The 16,289-nt window shown below is 35.8% G+C and overlaps 1 protein-coding gene across 2 annotated transcripts; it reads right to left on the minus strand.

The window, feature by feature from the left end:
- Positions 1-1,520: 1,520 nt before the first annotated feature.
- On the minus strand, positions 1,521-8,942 carry LOC133781629 (uncharacterized). Of its 2 annotated transcripts, XM_062220680.1 has the most exons (9): positions 8,259-8,942; positions 7,652-7,804; positions 7,380-7,532; positions 5,976-6,041; positions 5,718-5,780; positions 5,331-5,429; positions 3,154-3,333; positions 2,425-2,807; positions 1,521-2,344 (listed from the first exon to the last, which is right to left on the minus strand). In XM_062220680.1, exons 1-9 carry the CDS (start codon positions 8,926-8,928, stop codon positions 1,736-1,738), a joined length of 2,376 nt encoding a protein of 791 aa, XP_062076664.1. In that variant the 5' UTR covers positions 8,929-8,942; the 3' UTR covers positions 1,521-1,735. The 2 variants fall into 2 exon arrangements, with proteins under 2 accessions (XP_062076664.1, XP_062076665.1); XM_062220681.1 differs by lacking the exon at positions 5,718-5,780.
- Positions 8,943-16,289: the final 7,347 nt, after the last annotated feature.

Consider the following 16,289-nt stretch of genomic DNA (forward strand, 5'->3'; position numbering starts at 1 on the left):
AACTATTCTTTTATACCGGCGGATTCCTGCCCCTATTAATCCGCCGATATTAATAGAATACCGCGTGGTGTCAGTCCGCCGGTAATACCCCTAATCACCGACCAAGTATTACCGGCGGACCCCCGCCGGTAATATGTATTATTATTACTGGCGGAAGCCTCCGCCTCTAATACTCCTTTCTGTTGTAGTGATAATCAAATCAAATATATTTTAACATAAAAATATCAAGAAATAAAATAAATACATGTTGCCGCCGTGAAGTTGAGAACCCCACTAGCCAGCCCCGTCGTCGCCCACTAGCCGACACCCAGCCAGCGCCGAGCCCAGCCCAGCCGTCGTCCCTGCCGAGCCCCTCCCTGCACCGCCGACCCAGACCCAACCCAGCCCAACCGAACCCCTCCCAGCTCCATCGACCCCCAGCTAGCCCCGAGCCCAGCCCAGTCGTATAGGGTGAGGGTTCGAAACTTGGTAACACCATATATATTATTTTTTAAAAAAAATCAAAATTCTAAAGATAAGATTAGAACCCTGGACCTACATTAAGTTAAATAGGTAGGAAACCACCACACCAAACTATATTTGATGATATATAAGTACTATTCAAAATTTTATTATTATTACAAAAAAATTATGTAACTCCAAGAGGTGTTTATTAAAAAAACAAAATAAGACTTTTAGGATACACATCAGTTTTTAGGACTCGCAATTCGAGTCCTAAAAAGACTAAGAGGTGTATATTAAAAAAAACAAATCAAACTTTTAGGACACGCATGAGTTTTTAGGACTAGCTCCGCGAGCCCTATAGAAATTATTGCGAGTCCTAAAAAGGTCGGGAGTTGTTTTTAGGACTCGCATCTAGGTGAGTGCCCTAAAAAGTGTCCTAAAATGTTGTTTTTGTATTAGTGATCCCGCTAGCAATGAGACAGTTGATTAGGTTTGAAATACCCCATAATTAGACAAGGTTCCAAGAAACTACTATATCTCGGGGTGAGATCGACGATGATCGACACCGAATTTAGAATTTTATTCAGCCACTTTTTTCAGGGGTTTTCTAGGAAATTCTCCACTAAAAGTACTTTTGCTATCGCATTTCACGAAATTCTCCACTAAAAGTATTTTTGCCAGGGAGTTTCGCAAAATGCGCTAGCAAAAATCTACTTTTGCTGGCATAGAAAAGCCTCAGCAAAGGATATAACTTTCGCCGGCGCGTTTAATGAAACTCGCCGAAAAAAGTTGAGCTTTGCTGGCAACACTCCCAAAATCGTCAGTAAAAGACAATTTTCTTGTAGTGATTTTTATGTTTTTATATTCCTTTTGATTCTTGGGTAACTACAATTATTATATATTATCCTTCGGCCAAGGATAGAAGGTTGATGTGTGACCATATAATGCAGGGCTATTAAGGCAAACAATCTTATGGCCGACCTCTTTTGTTCTCTGAGCAATTTCTGGATTAGAAATTACAACAGGGTAATCAATGTCTTTACTTTTGGTGAATGAAATATATCCTTTTACTCAGAAAAAAAATAGTATTATTATTATTATGTCATACACTTCTATGATATTATAAGAATATATAGCATGTGGGTATATATTCTAACATTCACAAAGTAAGTTAAGAGTACTTTATATCATCTGCCTAGTTTCTATCTATATTACTCTTAGTTTCTCTAGCTTCAAAAACATATTAATAAATAAATTTACACAAAGCATTTTTCTTATAACTAATATGCATTCAATGAAAATAATTTTCCTGGCCACCAAAGGGACTCCAAAAGGTGGCTCGCACCAGATCAATATAGAGTGGAAACTGAGCTGCCGCAAAGAAAGATATTGGTATGAAAGTGAGAGTGTAAACTGGAAATGCAGCTACTTTGAGAGCATCTTGAAGAACAAAAAAGTGGCCAGCACAGAACGAAACAAGCATAGACACTATGGCCAAAAACAATGAGGTTAGTCCCAACAAAAGTTTCCTTGGTAGAACTTTATCAAATTCTTTCTCTGAAAACCGAGAAGTGAGGATGGCGAGGAACATCACCAAGGAAGTGACTGAAAAGCATAGAGCTATCAATGAAGCCACGGCAAACACATGAAATGCCGGCTGCTTTGCGAACATTGGTTTCCCGTTTTGGTCGCTGGTGCCGCCGGGTAGAGATGTTGATGTGGCGAAAGCGACGGTGGCGATGAGGGCGGCGACGAGGGAGCAAGACTCTGCAGTTTTTCTCATCCATTCACTACCTGTCTGGACAAGACTCTTGTGGTCCCTTGTGAAGATGGCTTCTGGAGTTTCTCCCTTGTTGTTGTACCCAACAAAAAAGTCCTCCGGCATTGAATTCTTTACAAACTGCATTTAGAAAAATAAATACATTTCAACAAGTTCAACTGACTGTTTTTCAATTATTTAATTAGTAAATATGTAAGTACCATGTTCCATTTAATTTCCCACTGCATCTGCAAAGCATCACCAGGAATAGGCCAGCGATGTAGATTTCCATGATCATTATTTGCTGCGGCAACATGCAATGCACCATTCCCATTGTTATCAACTCTGCGAAAGATACTCTCGTTTTTGGAAAATTTCTGGAGCAAGAACTTGTACAATTTTACTTTCTTATTCTCCAAAGCCAACAACACTATATTCTTCCCATCCTCGTTCGAGTCATAGATGGCCATTGGAAATCTTTTTAGGATTATCTCTACCATTTCTGTGATACCATTTCGTGCTGCAATTAATATGGGTGTTTCTCTCTTTCTGATTACGACTTCACTAGTACTACTCTTTTGATCATTTGGGCTTTCTTCCTTCGCTGCAAGCAATATAATATAAGCATTAAAATCTGTCTACGATTTTCACACGTGTAGAATTAGTTCTCACTCAAAAGAAGGTACCAAATAGTCTTTTCTATTTGGAAGTTTTGGATTTTATTAGAGAACTCTATTGCTGCAAATTCATGAGTTTTAGATTATTATCAAGAATAGCCCCTGGATTTTTTCCATTAGTGAAATGGTATGAGGAATTTGAACTTCACAATGAAACTTAATTTATGGTAAGAATAAATAATTTTCTTTGGAAGAGGATTATTAACTATTTATAAAACACACTTATAAAAGTTGAGAAAGTTATATTTACTATAGAATTAGATATATACTTACCCTGATCAAATGCCAAATTTAGTTCTTCATAATACTTCTTATTTTGTACGTCAAAATATGGCATCTCACCAGCATCTTCGAAGTCATACAAAATATTATGTTTTAAAAGTTCGTTCAATAATTGAACAGACCATTGATGCTTCTCTTTTAGTTTCCGTATACCAATTATCCATCCATGTCCTTCCAAACAAAAATGAAATATATCAACGCATAAAATGCTTAAAAATAAGCTAATTAAACAATCGAAACATAGTTTTCATAGTTGATGAATATATTCTAAATAAAGAGTACAATATATATAGTTCTAAATAAATATAAAAGAATATATAATTAAAATTCATTATATATGAAGTAGTAGTGAGCATAAAATCTGAAAAATAAAAAAAACTGAGTACACCGACCTTCTGAATACCGAAAAAATCAAAAACAATTAATCCGAACATTGAAAAAACTATTAACGGCATAAACCGCTACTATTCGGTCGGTTTGAAAAATCAATGTGGATCAACCAGTTTGAACCGAAACCGACCAAAATTATAAATATATGTAGGTTATGTTATGCTTATGGACTTTTAATTATGTTTTCAACTTTCAAATTTGTAAATGTAACTATGTTTTATGTATTTATGTTTTAAAAAAACATAAAAATAGATTCCAAAAATCCAAAAAAAATTTGTTTTTTTTTAATTAAAACTTTCTAAAAAATTATGGGAATTTTTTTTAAAAAAAAATGAACTTCGGTTAAACCGACTAAACCACGGTCCAAAATGGTCGGATTTTTTCTTTGATTGGTTTGGCCAGTCAAATTTTGGATCAAATCAATCTGGACCGAAAACCGAATTCTGTATTTAATAATATGAAAAAATAGCCCAAACCGACCAATGCTTAGCCCTAATATGAAATATACGCGTGGACATCCACAAAGCTTGTGATAAGTAGTTACACATTTAAGATTGTCTAGCTAAGATAAGTCCCTGTGCTAAAACATTAATGATTTTATGATTACTTAACCATTTTGTTTTAGACAAGGTTAATAGTATTTTCTTTAAAGATTAAAATATTTCTCTTCAAAATATTACTATTAACACATGATTGAACTCATCACCTTATATATATATATTGAAGACGCATATACTATTTTATCATAACTTTATTTTTTTATTTTCAATGTTTAGAGGTGAGAGTGATTTTTTTTATGCAGAGGAATAGAACCCTCTGTCCTCTTTATATACACTAGTATACCCAACCACCTGAGCTAATCCCAAGTAACATGAGAATGGTTTCTTAATTTGTTTTACACTCTCTCTTCACCCAAAAAAATCAAACTCACTCCTCCTCAATTAATGATCTCATCCATCTATCTATGCCTATAATTGGAATGCATGAAAAACGATGATGATTTTATTTTATTATTGTTAATTGAGTAGAGATAATTAAAGATAAATAACCCTAATTATAAAAGTATAAATACAATGGACTTACCTAGGAAACCCATGAAATAGAGGACTCTGATTTTCTCATGCGTTACATACATGTACATACATATATATAATATATATATATATATACGAAGTGATTACTTTTTTTTTACAATACTTGTGTATTTTTTTTCTATTTTCTACATGTAGATAGATATAATAATAAAAAAAAATTATATGACGGTGTATATTGCAGCTATCTAAAACATCGTACAAATTTTTTAAGAAATTTTGAAAAAATTATGGTACCAAAAACAGGGTTCAAATATCTTGTTGCAAGCATGCTTATTATTTTGTATACGCGTGTAAAAATCAACAGTTTAAACATTGTTTTTGGCATGGTAAATTATTTGGAATTTCTTGGAATTTTGGAAGGTGTCTTAAATGATTATAATGTATAGTGTCATATAAAAAAAATTGGAAAAAAATTATCGAGGTGTAGAAAACATCAATACAACCAATTTATGTTTTCAGAAACTGGTTGCACCGATGTTTTTAGAAAAGTAGATGCATTATAGTCGCTCTTTTATTTATATATATATATATATTTATATATATACGTGATAATGTTAGGGTCGAAACCTGGCTCTAGTTTTGATAATGTAAGATATATAAATATATATATTTATATATAAACATGTATGTATATATTTATATTCCATATTCGTATAAAAATATATTTTACTTGATAGGACATACCTAGTCCCGTGAATGCTAGTAGGCTCCTATGTATAAGCATGAGAAAATTATAGATGATGACATAATTTGGTGGAACCATTTCGGGTACTGATTTGTTTCCTGCACATGATTGATGAATGATGATTTGATCATAAATAACAATATTCTAAAATAAGAATTATAATATATGATGATCCATATATAATAGTGAACGACACGAATCAGTATAACAATACTAATAAAGTACTAATCATATAATTTATGTCATAAAATAATGATTTTGTAACAAATATATAAAAGTAAACAAAACATCCTCATTTGATTTTACTCATATATACTTTTTAGAGAATTTTATTTTTTCAAAACACAGAAGGAAAATAAAATATAAAAGAATGATCTCCTCCTCACCTTGGTTTCCTCTATAAGTTTGATTCTCTATATCAGTTCCTGCCGTACTATTTCTGGGACTATCTGTAATAAATATAGTAATTAACTTAGCTAATTATTTTTTGTATATCAATTAATTAATAATTTGATAAACTTTTATGTACCTACATATATACGAATTTATTGTGATGTTAATATTTATATCCTTGTTAATTAACTTAAAATTTAACAGTCAGTATTATCGATATATTTATAAAAGTATAGAAAAATTTTGCCCACCTTTGTCTCCTCCATTAGGGTTGTTTGTAGTAGTTTCTTCTTCAAAGCTAAATCTAGAAGTAGTCACTGCAAATGGAACATAACTATTAATTAGCAGAATACCAATTGAATGTGTAAATATATAATCAAGTAGCTACCAAAAAAAAGTAGTACATAAATAGTCTATTTAAAAAAATAAAAAGAGAGAGAGAATAATGATAACGGAGGCCATATATAGAGTACTTTGAACTTTTCTCCGTCTTCTTTTTAGAACCGTCAAATAATGCATTTGGATAAATTAAAGCCTAGCTAAACGACAAAATGAATTGAAATATAATAATATATATATATATAAAAAGGTAGACCTCTCTCTCTATATATTACAAAAGATTATATATAGAGAAGTTTTCCGGGCATATTGATACATTTCCTATAGCCAGATGAAAGTATTTTCGGCGCAAATATTTTTTTATGTTCAGATATATTTTAGTTATTTAGAGTATTTTATAAATTTTTGAGAAATTTTAAATATAAAATATAAAAAACAAAGTTCAAGTAATTTATTTTACACGTGACTGTCTTTTTATGCGTATGAAAATTAATATGTTTAAATTTTATTTTCGGTACTATAAATTATTAATAATTTTTTAAAAATTTGCAAATGCATGCTCTAAGTAATTATAATATATACGATCGGAAAAAAAATTCACTAAAAATACTTTTCTAGCCATAAACATCAATGGGTTTCACCATAGTGCCTTTTGGGGGTGCACCAATATATATGCTGCACTTTTATAGGCTTAATTTATATATGCTAAGAACGATCCCTTCGACAGTCTTTATAAAGAGGCTACAATTACTTTTATAGACTTCAATTGTATGCTAGGAATCACTTTATAATAAAGACATGACCAATTAAGTGAATAATATTCATTTATCTTTTCCTAGACACAGATTAGAGTAGACGAGACATAATTTGAAAAAAAAAAATTGCAAAATGTTGATTGAGTTATATATATATATATATCTATAGTAGTGAAATATTTCTTTTTGAAGAATGTAGGGAAAATGTGGTTAAATGACTTTGTATTTTATGTAGTATGGGGTTCTGAAAAAACGTTGTAAATAGATTGCTTTATTAAAACATTTAACATTCTGCTCATTTTTAGAAATTAATAAAAAATAATAATAAATTTACAATACACATTATACCTTATCTTTTCGGATACATTTCTTTTTTAAAAAAAAAAAAGTATAATTGTAGTTATAATGTCTGAAAAACTCAGAATTTTTGCCGTTTGAAAAAGCTGAGATTGAGTAGTCATCTTTATAATTAATTAATTTAATTAAAGGCTTGTAAAATGATAATAATAAGATATTTACATAGCTAATTAAGTAATTAATTATGGCATAGTTTAGACATACCAATTACAACGAACTTCCATAGATAAGCAAAGATTCTGACCAAAGTGAAGTAGTTTGGTGGATACTTCTTCTGTTCTTGTTCACCATCGTCAGAGCTTCTTAATGAAGTTTCACTAGGTTCTACATTTGTCGTCAGCTTTTCCACATATATAACTTAGAAACCAAAAACTCAGAAAAATTAGTTTTTGATCATGATGATAATGATAATGGTGATCTGGCTTATGATTATATTTTATTATAATCATCAATAATTTTATAATAATAATACATACATTTATAAATGATTGCTCTCCATAAATCCAACTTGTTGATAGAACTTCTAAATGCACAAGGCTTATCAGCTAAAATATGGAGAGGGGCTTGTCCTGCGCCATTGACAGACTTTGCTAAATCTTCATTCAATGATATTATCTGAAAAGCCAAATCTATCCAATAAAAACAAATAAAGCCATGTTAAAAAAATTCACTATATATATATATAAATTATGTTATTAATAATAACACAATTGTAATTACTATGTTCTTAATTAAATTACCACCTATACATAAAAAAGAATTAAAGTTATAGACAGATCAGGCTTGTGCTTAGAACCCCTTATGAAAAAGGATCCAAAGTATATAAGAACACCATTTTCTTTTATACAAATGGCCCCCAAATCTTATAAAAAATACTATTTTGTGTATAAATATTATAAAAATATCTAATTCTTTACAAATGCCTCAAAGTTTATAAAAAATGATATAGGACCGACCCTGTTTATAGTAATTAAAATAAAATTTTGACTATTTATCCAAAATGTAATCATCATGAATAGTCAGAATATATCAACTTGATTTATTGTCAAAATTGTACCATTGATACCCTAGCTAGCTACTTACCGAAGAACTCGCCATCTATGGCACAATGCAGAACAGTATCACCATTATGCCTTCTACAACATCTAACTGCCCATTTTGAACTTCCCGCTTTATTAGTCAAGACTGAGTTAAGGTAAAGGAAAGCATCCTTCTTGCCATGGAGAGCAGCCAAGAAGAGTGGAGTTTCGCCCATGTTATTCTCAATCTCAATCAACGATGCCGCCAGCTTAACATCAGAAGAGGCTGCTGTGATAATGGCCCTGCACATACGGACGTTTCCTATAAGAGCAGCCAGATGAAGAGCCGTATCTCCCTTCTGGTTTTTGATTTCAAGAGGTTTGGAGTACATTACAAGTTTCTCTCCTGTTTCGACCATCGTATATTCATCTTCAACCGGTGTTAACAAAATCTCACTCTTCTCAACGATATGGTTTGGGTTGGTTGGTTCAGTCTTCTCTTGCACAACCTTGATCCGATTCACTAGCTTTTCAACAATGTCTTCATTGCCATCGGCCACGGCCACATGCAAGGCTGTGTAGCCGGACCTGCTGATCTTGGTCATGTGAGTCATAGGCTCCCTCTCGTATAAGCTTACCACTTCTCCCCAGCTACGTTGCATGGCACCTCTTATTTCACCAACCATCTCCTGCTTCAACTTAGCTATCTTCTGTGCAATGTCGTCTTCTGCCATTTTTGTCTTATGGAGTAGTAATTTCATATTGATATTGTTGTCTACAATTTTTAAATGTTTTCATGTAGCTGAGAGAATTTGTGCCCGCGATTGCGTAAGTTCAAAGTATGTCAACATAAAAGTATGAGAATTGCTAAAGGCACCACTCGTGTCCAACAACACAAGAAAGAGGCAGTATATCGTTATTGGTGCAATCTAATATCAGATCTCACTTATTTGAATTTAATTATAATAAGTATTATGAAATATCATTAATAAATCATAGGGTGACACTTATGTATTGCGTAAGTTCAAAGTATATTAACATAAAAGTATGAGAACGAGGTTCTCAATACGACAAGGAGGTGATATATTGGTGCAATTTAATATCGGATCCACTTATTTGAATTTCATAAGTATTATGGGGTATTCCTAATTAATCATAGGGTGTCACTTCATGTGGTGTTGGATACCTCATTGTGTCAAATAGCAACACTCTAAAAGTATAGCAAGATAAGTTAATTAATTAAATTAACTAATTAATTTTATCGTAGGCATAGCTTAGAGTTAGAGGTGCTACACTCACTACAAATAAAGGTACCCTTAAGTGATAACTTTTCAGTCACAACATATATTTTGTGTGACTAAATGTCACTTTTAGTCACCAAAAAAAAAATTATGTGTGGCTAAAATGTTATGCTTAATAAAAAATTATCACTAATGTAGTTTTATTCACAACTTATTATTTTTAGTGATAAAATTTGTTATGACTAAAAATATATTTTTGTGACAATAAATTATGATTTTTGTGACTAATATTTTTAGCCACAGACTTTTTAGTGATGACACAAGTAAATAATTTTTCTTTAGTCACAAATTTTATTGTCACTAAAACTAATATTTTTTGTAGTGACTTCTTTTGGTAAAGAGGATGTGTAAGTTTGAATTCTCTCCTGCCCAAAGTAAAATATATATATATATATAATTTTATAAATTAGAAGATTTCTTTTTCTAACAATTGAATCAAATTAGTTTACGTGTATTTAATTCCCATTGTCATAAAAAGTAGATACCAGATCTCAAACTAAATAAATAAACGATTGAAATTATATAAGACTAAAATAAAATGCCCAGCCTTCTTTCGAATCACCTATTTTTCATGAATTGATTTTATCTATAATTTTAAAATTATTTTTTTAATTTATATTTATTCTAAAAGGCATTTTGGTAAACTAGCTTGTTATGCTAAATTGGTGTTTAATTGTCCTAATTATATTGTGCTTGAGAGTACAGATTTGCAAATGTTATCCGGTTATAAATTAAATCTGTTAATAATAATAAAAAATAGTTATTTTACAATATTCCTTTGGAATTTACTTTTTCTTTATCATTTTTATTCTTACGTGAACAACTATTAATAAATTATACTTTTCTTCATCAAACTTCAGAGGGATACTATTAATTAGATGTGATTAAGATTAAAAATATTTAACAGCGTTCGAATTGTTAATGATATATATATATATACCATTTGTTATCGATAAACAATTGCATTCGAAGATAATTAATAAAGCTTACTTTCTTCAACTATAAAAAACGATTCAATTACATTATATAATGAGTACTCTGTCTTAATAAAATTTTCCTATTATCTAAATATTGCTATTATTTTTTGGACTCTCTCTATATAAAACCAAAGCCTTATTTATTACATTAATTAGAACCTCTCTCACCCTAATTGAAATACAAAAGAGCATAAACTAGTTTGCTTGACTAATTAAAATACTTTTCTAGCCTGCTGGCGCCACAATGCAACTTTTTACCAACTGCGATACTTTAATTGCTTCAGACGTTAGGCATCTGTTGGAGTTGAGATAAAAATAAAAATGAAAAAAAATCAATTTATATTTATAGGCTCAAAATTAAGTTGTTGCAGTCGTCACAATTGAGTGGTCACTAAAGATGACGTTTGCAAAAGTGAACCTCAAACACATAAGAATAAGAATAATGCATACAAATTATAAAAATATATATTTATAGGACAATTCTCTTATAGGGGCTTCACTTTAAGCTCCGGTGTGGCTCTAAGTGTTCCTGACCCATGAACAGTTTTCGGTGCGATTTTTGTTTATGACCGTGTATATTGTAGCTATTTAGAGCATCCTGCAAATTTTTAGAAAATTCTGAATAGTCTACAATATCGAAAACTAAGTCCAAATATTTTGTTGTGCGCGTGACTAATTTTTTTTATGCACGTGGAAAACAACATGTTTGAACCTAGTTTTCAGTACTGTAAATTATTCGGAATTTCTTGAAAATTTGCAGGATACTCTAAATAACTACAATATATACAGTCATAAAAAAAAATTGTGCCGAAAACTATTCATGAGTTGAGAACACCGAATAGCCCTACCAGTAAGGCTTAAAATGAAGCCCCTATATTAGAATTGTCCTATATTTATATTGTTTCTGCAATAAGAATTAAGCTCTAATAAGAGCAATTATTAATTAATCACTAAAATAAATTTTACTTTTGGTGGAAATTTTGTAAGTTATGGTATTTTTTCAAATGTTTTCAAGTTTAATATTTTTATTTTATGATTTTTTTTTATCCAAAATCTTATGTTTCTGGGTTTTGTTTTCCCATATTTTTGTATAAATTTGTGTTTAAGTCATAGTTTTGTTCTTCCGGTTATTGTTCCAGAAGTCCCTGAGTTTCACTTACGAAGGTTTCTCCGTTATTCCAGATCTAAAGGCTCCACCAGGATTTCGACTTCTACGCCCTTTTCGACTTTCATACAGCAAAAACTTCTGTAAGTCCTCTGCCTGTGTTTTTCTTTTTCTTTTTTTTGTTTAGGTTGCATACTGTAGGTTGTTTGTTGTTTTTTTTTTTTACCCTAGGGGTATCGACCATAGGAAAGAATGCTTAGGAATATAATAGATAGGATAAGATAATTCTGGGGGGATTTTTTTGGGTAATCTCTTGAAATGCCTATTTGGAGAGGAGAAGGCAACAAGTTTCTGTGGTGCAAAACCGGGTAGCTTAGGGGCCATGCTTCCTAGGCAGTTTTTGCTTTTCGAAACTTTCCCTCCAAGGCAAGTATTATCCTGACCCTCCTGACACACAGATCCCGAGCGATCGGGGACCCGTTGGGAGCACAGGCGCATGTTCATAGAACCGCGTGGCCTCACTCACCGCGGGCTGAGATTACCTCAACCTGTGTAAGGAAAACCATTCCTCGCACTAGATTCCCTTTCTTATTTTTAGGTCGCCTTTCTAAATTTTCTTCATCTTTGTTCGTTAGGCGACCAGATGGGACCCAGGAAGAACATGCCCAAGAAGGGTGCCGCCAGCTCATCATCCCAGCAGGCCAGCAAGGGGAAGGAGGTGGTAGCAGATTCCCCTATCCCCCTCTTCGGTCCCACCGTGGAGAAAGAGGTCGAGGTGGGACCTGACGCCTTCTTCGAGGCCGAGAGGATTGTCTCGAAGGTTACAACTCAGGGGAAGGTCAACAAGATCTTGCTGTCCCACAACATCGAAATAGGGACGGGAGCTCTTGTTGCCCGACCTCCCCTCGAGGGCGAGTGAAGCTGCACACCGCTCGACGAGGAGTTCGCAGCCTGGAACAACGAACACCTTAAGGCCGGGGCCTTTCTTCCTCTGGACCAGTACTTCGCGGACTTCCTGAACTTCGTGAAGCTGGCCCCCTTTCAGCTCCCCCCTAACTCCTACCGTCTGTTAGCGGGGCTGAGGTACCTGTTCCCTAAGTAGGAATGGGAGGTCCCTACACCGGCGGACATTCTCTACTTTTTCTGCCTCAAAGCCAGCCCGGATCAACGGGGGCGAGGCGATGGGTTCTATTACTTGACCCGTTTCCCCAACTCCACCACAATCATCGAGCTGCCCAACCACCCCCAACGACTTCAAGGACCAGATTTTCATGTCGACGAGGTTCCGCAACTGCGAACACCATTACTTCAACCGTCCTCGTAAGTTCTTTCTATCTTCAGCTCGCAAAATCGTCGCTGACTTGTTTCTTTCCAGGCGTATTGACTTGAATACTATCGTGCAGCTATTTTTGCGAGGACCGCTAAATCGGTGACCCTCGGGGGTCAATACGAGACCTTGGTGGGGCTCCCTCCAAGCGAAAAAGATTACCGCCAGCTCGTGTCTGATGAGACGATGCTGGCGTGTAAGTTAATTTCTCCGGGCTAGACTCTAGCCTTGAGGAGGCCGCGGATCACCCCAGCAGCTTGCAAGATGGCGCCCATCCCTGAGGAGAGGGTCGCGGATGACAACGAGTAGGATGAGGAAGACGAGGTGCCGCTCGTGCGTCGGAAGCGGGATCTTGAGGTCGTCAAGGGGGTCAACGCGGAGTGGGTCCAGTCTTGGGCAGCAGTCGATCCCTCTGGCCAAGGTAACCCATACTTGTTTAAGGATTTAGACAGAGCTACCGTAGACCTACGGCTTGCTAGGTTTAACCCCAGCCAACTCGTTCATCGTCACCGAAATGACTCAGATCGTAACATAACTCTACTCCAGTGCGTTGACTAGCTAGTGTTGCGTCATGACATCGGCCGCCCTAGGGGCACTGTAGTAGTAGACAATACCCTGGCCTTTAGGTCGGCCTTCTTTGAGGAGTACGAGACCAACCTTAGGTCATGGCCCTCCCTTCTGGAGGGTATAGTAGCTCCGCGGCTTAGGCAGTATGTAGAGGAGTCCAGTCCTGAGGCAGATCCGGACCCAGAGCCCCCTCTCATTTGTGAAGTTATAGTCTTAGACTCCCTCGTAGAAGCTCAGCGGCCGAAGGTCATGACAATAGATTCCTCCTCTAGCTCGGAGGGTAGGACCTTTTTCAATACATTCTTTTAGAGATTTTTTTATCCTTTGCGATCAAATATATTTACATGCATATTGACGCTCTGTTCTTTGTTTCAGGCGAGGAGATGTCATAGCCCAGGGACAACGTTCTGCAATCCATGCTCCAGGGGGGAAATCCTTCCTCCAGGTCGTCTGGACCCTTGGTGAAGAGGCTCCGGCTGACTAAGAAAACTCCCCCTCCCCTGGGACCAGTTCCAAGTCTCCTGCCAAGGGGAAGGGCCAGGGCCCTTCCGCCATAGAGAAGGTGCCTCCACCCCCTCCTGCCATAGAGAAGATGGCTCCACCTCCCCTACGACCTCCTGTCTCTAACCGGGAACTGGAGGTACCATCCGGGACCTTGCCAGCTCCGGTTCCCACCGTGCACATCCCAGTCAACACTCAGGCCCTGGAGAAAATCACCGAGGCCTTTCGAGGGACGGTTTATGAAACCGCGACCTATATAGTGGATCACTGCTACAATGCCACCCCAAGGGATCTGCGGGAGATCGAGACGAGGAGCCCCGAGAACGTTATGGAGTCTTCACGGGGGATGACCCTCACGGTAAGTTTTCTTGACCAATGGTTCTCTTTGCTTCTTCTAAAGCACTTGCCTTATTATCTTTTTATCTTGCAGGCGGCTTTGGCCCTACATCGAAGCATAGCTCAGTCCCGGGCTAGGTTTGACGAGGTCAAGGGCGAGTTCAAAACTGCCAAGGCCGATCTTGCGTCTGCTCAAGAACAAGAGCGATATGCCAAGGCTGCCTTGATGGCTATCAGGGAAAGCGAGAAGGTTGCGCAGGCCGCCTTGGTTGCTGCGCACGCCAACCTGGAGGCATCCCGGGCCAAGCTGCTGGAGGCCGAGGCTACCAAGGTCGCCCTGGACGCCGCGAAGGTCGAACTTGAAGAAGCCAAGGCCGCCCTTGTGGCGGAGAGGGCATCTTCCAGCTCCTCCATGGAGGCCATGCTGTATCATTAGTAGGCCTTCAACCAGGATGGTGACTTTTCCTTCCTAGGGCCGGAGGTGTGGGAGTCCTTCCTAGAGAAGTTCAAGGCTCGCCTTCAACAAGAGGCGCCCTCTGAGACTGGGGAGACTTCCGCTGCTGCCGAGCAGGACGTTGAAGGGGTGATTTCGTCGGAGCGGCCTAGTGGGGCTTAGGACTTCTGCTCCTTTTTCTCTTATTATTATTTTCTTATTTGTAATTTTATATTACGAGGATTTTATCCTCGAGACAATTGGTTTCCTCAGATTTACTTTGATCTATTTATATATATATATATTGTGGTTTAACTTTATTGTTACTCCTCTTTAACGCATTTGGAGAGAACTTAGTTTCTGTTGGTGTTATGATTAACATCTTATGCTTTTTAGGAAAAAACATCTATTAATCAATTTGAACCAACTTCTAAGTTTTAGGACCTGGCTGTATCCAAGACATTGATTTTAAAAACTTAGTCCGCGTTAATCCTTTATTGATATCTCGCGCTTTTTAAGAAAAACATCGATCAATCACTTTGAATCAACTTCTAAGTTTTAGGACCTGGTTATATCCACGACATTGATTTTAAAAACTTGGTTCGCGTTAATCCTTTATTGATATCTCACACTTTTTAAGAAAAACATCGATCAATCAATTTGAATCAACTTCTAAGTTTTAGGACCTGGTTATATCCAGGACATTGATTTTAAAAACTTACTTCGCGTTAATCTTTTATTGATATCTCGCTCTTTTTAAGAAAAACATCGATCAATCAATTTGAATAAACTTCTAAGTTTTAGGACCTGGTTATACCCAGGACATTGATTTTAAAAACTTAGTTCGTGTTAATCCTTTATTAGTATCTCGTGCTTTTTAAGAAAAACATCGATCAATCAATTTGAATAAACTTCTAAGTTTTAGGACCTGGCTATATCCAGGACATTGTTTTTAAAAACTTAGTTCGTGTTAATCCTTTATTGATATCTCGTGCTTTTTTAAGAAAAACATCGATCAATCACTTTGAATCAACTTCTAACTTTTAGGACGACCTGGTTATATCCAGGATATATGCCCCCCAAGTAATCAGGAAAGGGCCTTTCGTGGTTACTTGACGTTACATCCACAAACATATACGACAATGCAAAAAGATTCTCTTATTACTTAATAAAAAAATGTGGCTTTTCTAACTAAGCCTTACAAAGATATTACTGATAATATTTCTTTAGGTGTATAGCATTCCAAGTCCGTAAGACCGCTTCTTCGTTAAGCCAAGCTAGCTTGAAGGTTCCTTCTTTCACCACCTCTGTTATTTGATAGGGTCGTTCCCAGTTTGGTCCCAACACTCCGTCCTTGGGATCCTTACTGGCCAGGAAGACTCTTCTGAGTACCAGGTCGCCAACACTAAAGAGACATTTCTTGACCTTTGAGTTGAAATAACGAGTGATCTTTTGTTTATAATGCGCGAGCTGCAGCTGTGAAGCTTCTCGTTTTTTATCAATTAGGTCGAGGGACGTGCAGAGCAATTCGTCGTTCCGGTCTTGGTC

The sequence above is a fragment of the Humulus lupulus genome, chromosome 6 (assembly GCF_963169125.1).
Source record: "Humulus lupulus chromosome 6, drHumLupu1.1, whole genome shotgun sequence".
Classification (NCBI taxonomy): Eukaryota; Viridiplantae; Streptophyta; class Magnoliopsida; order Rosales; family Cannabaceae; genus Humulus; species Humulus lupulus.

Bases quoted from the DNA above. Each gene is read 5' to 3' on its own strand.
- LOC133781629 (XM_062220680.1), bottom strand. From the start codon at position 8,928: ATGGCAGAAGACGACATTGCACAGAAGATAGCTAAGTTGAAGCAGGAG. The intron at 7,805-8,258 runs GTAAGTAGCTAG...TTTATTGGATAG, and splicing joins CATAGATGGCGAGTTCTTCG to ATTTGGCTTTTCAGATAATA. The intron at 5,430-5,717 runs GTGAGGAGGAGA...AATCATGTGCAG, and splicing joins AACTTATAGAGGAAACCAAG to GAAACAAATCAGTACCCGAA.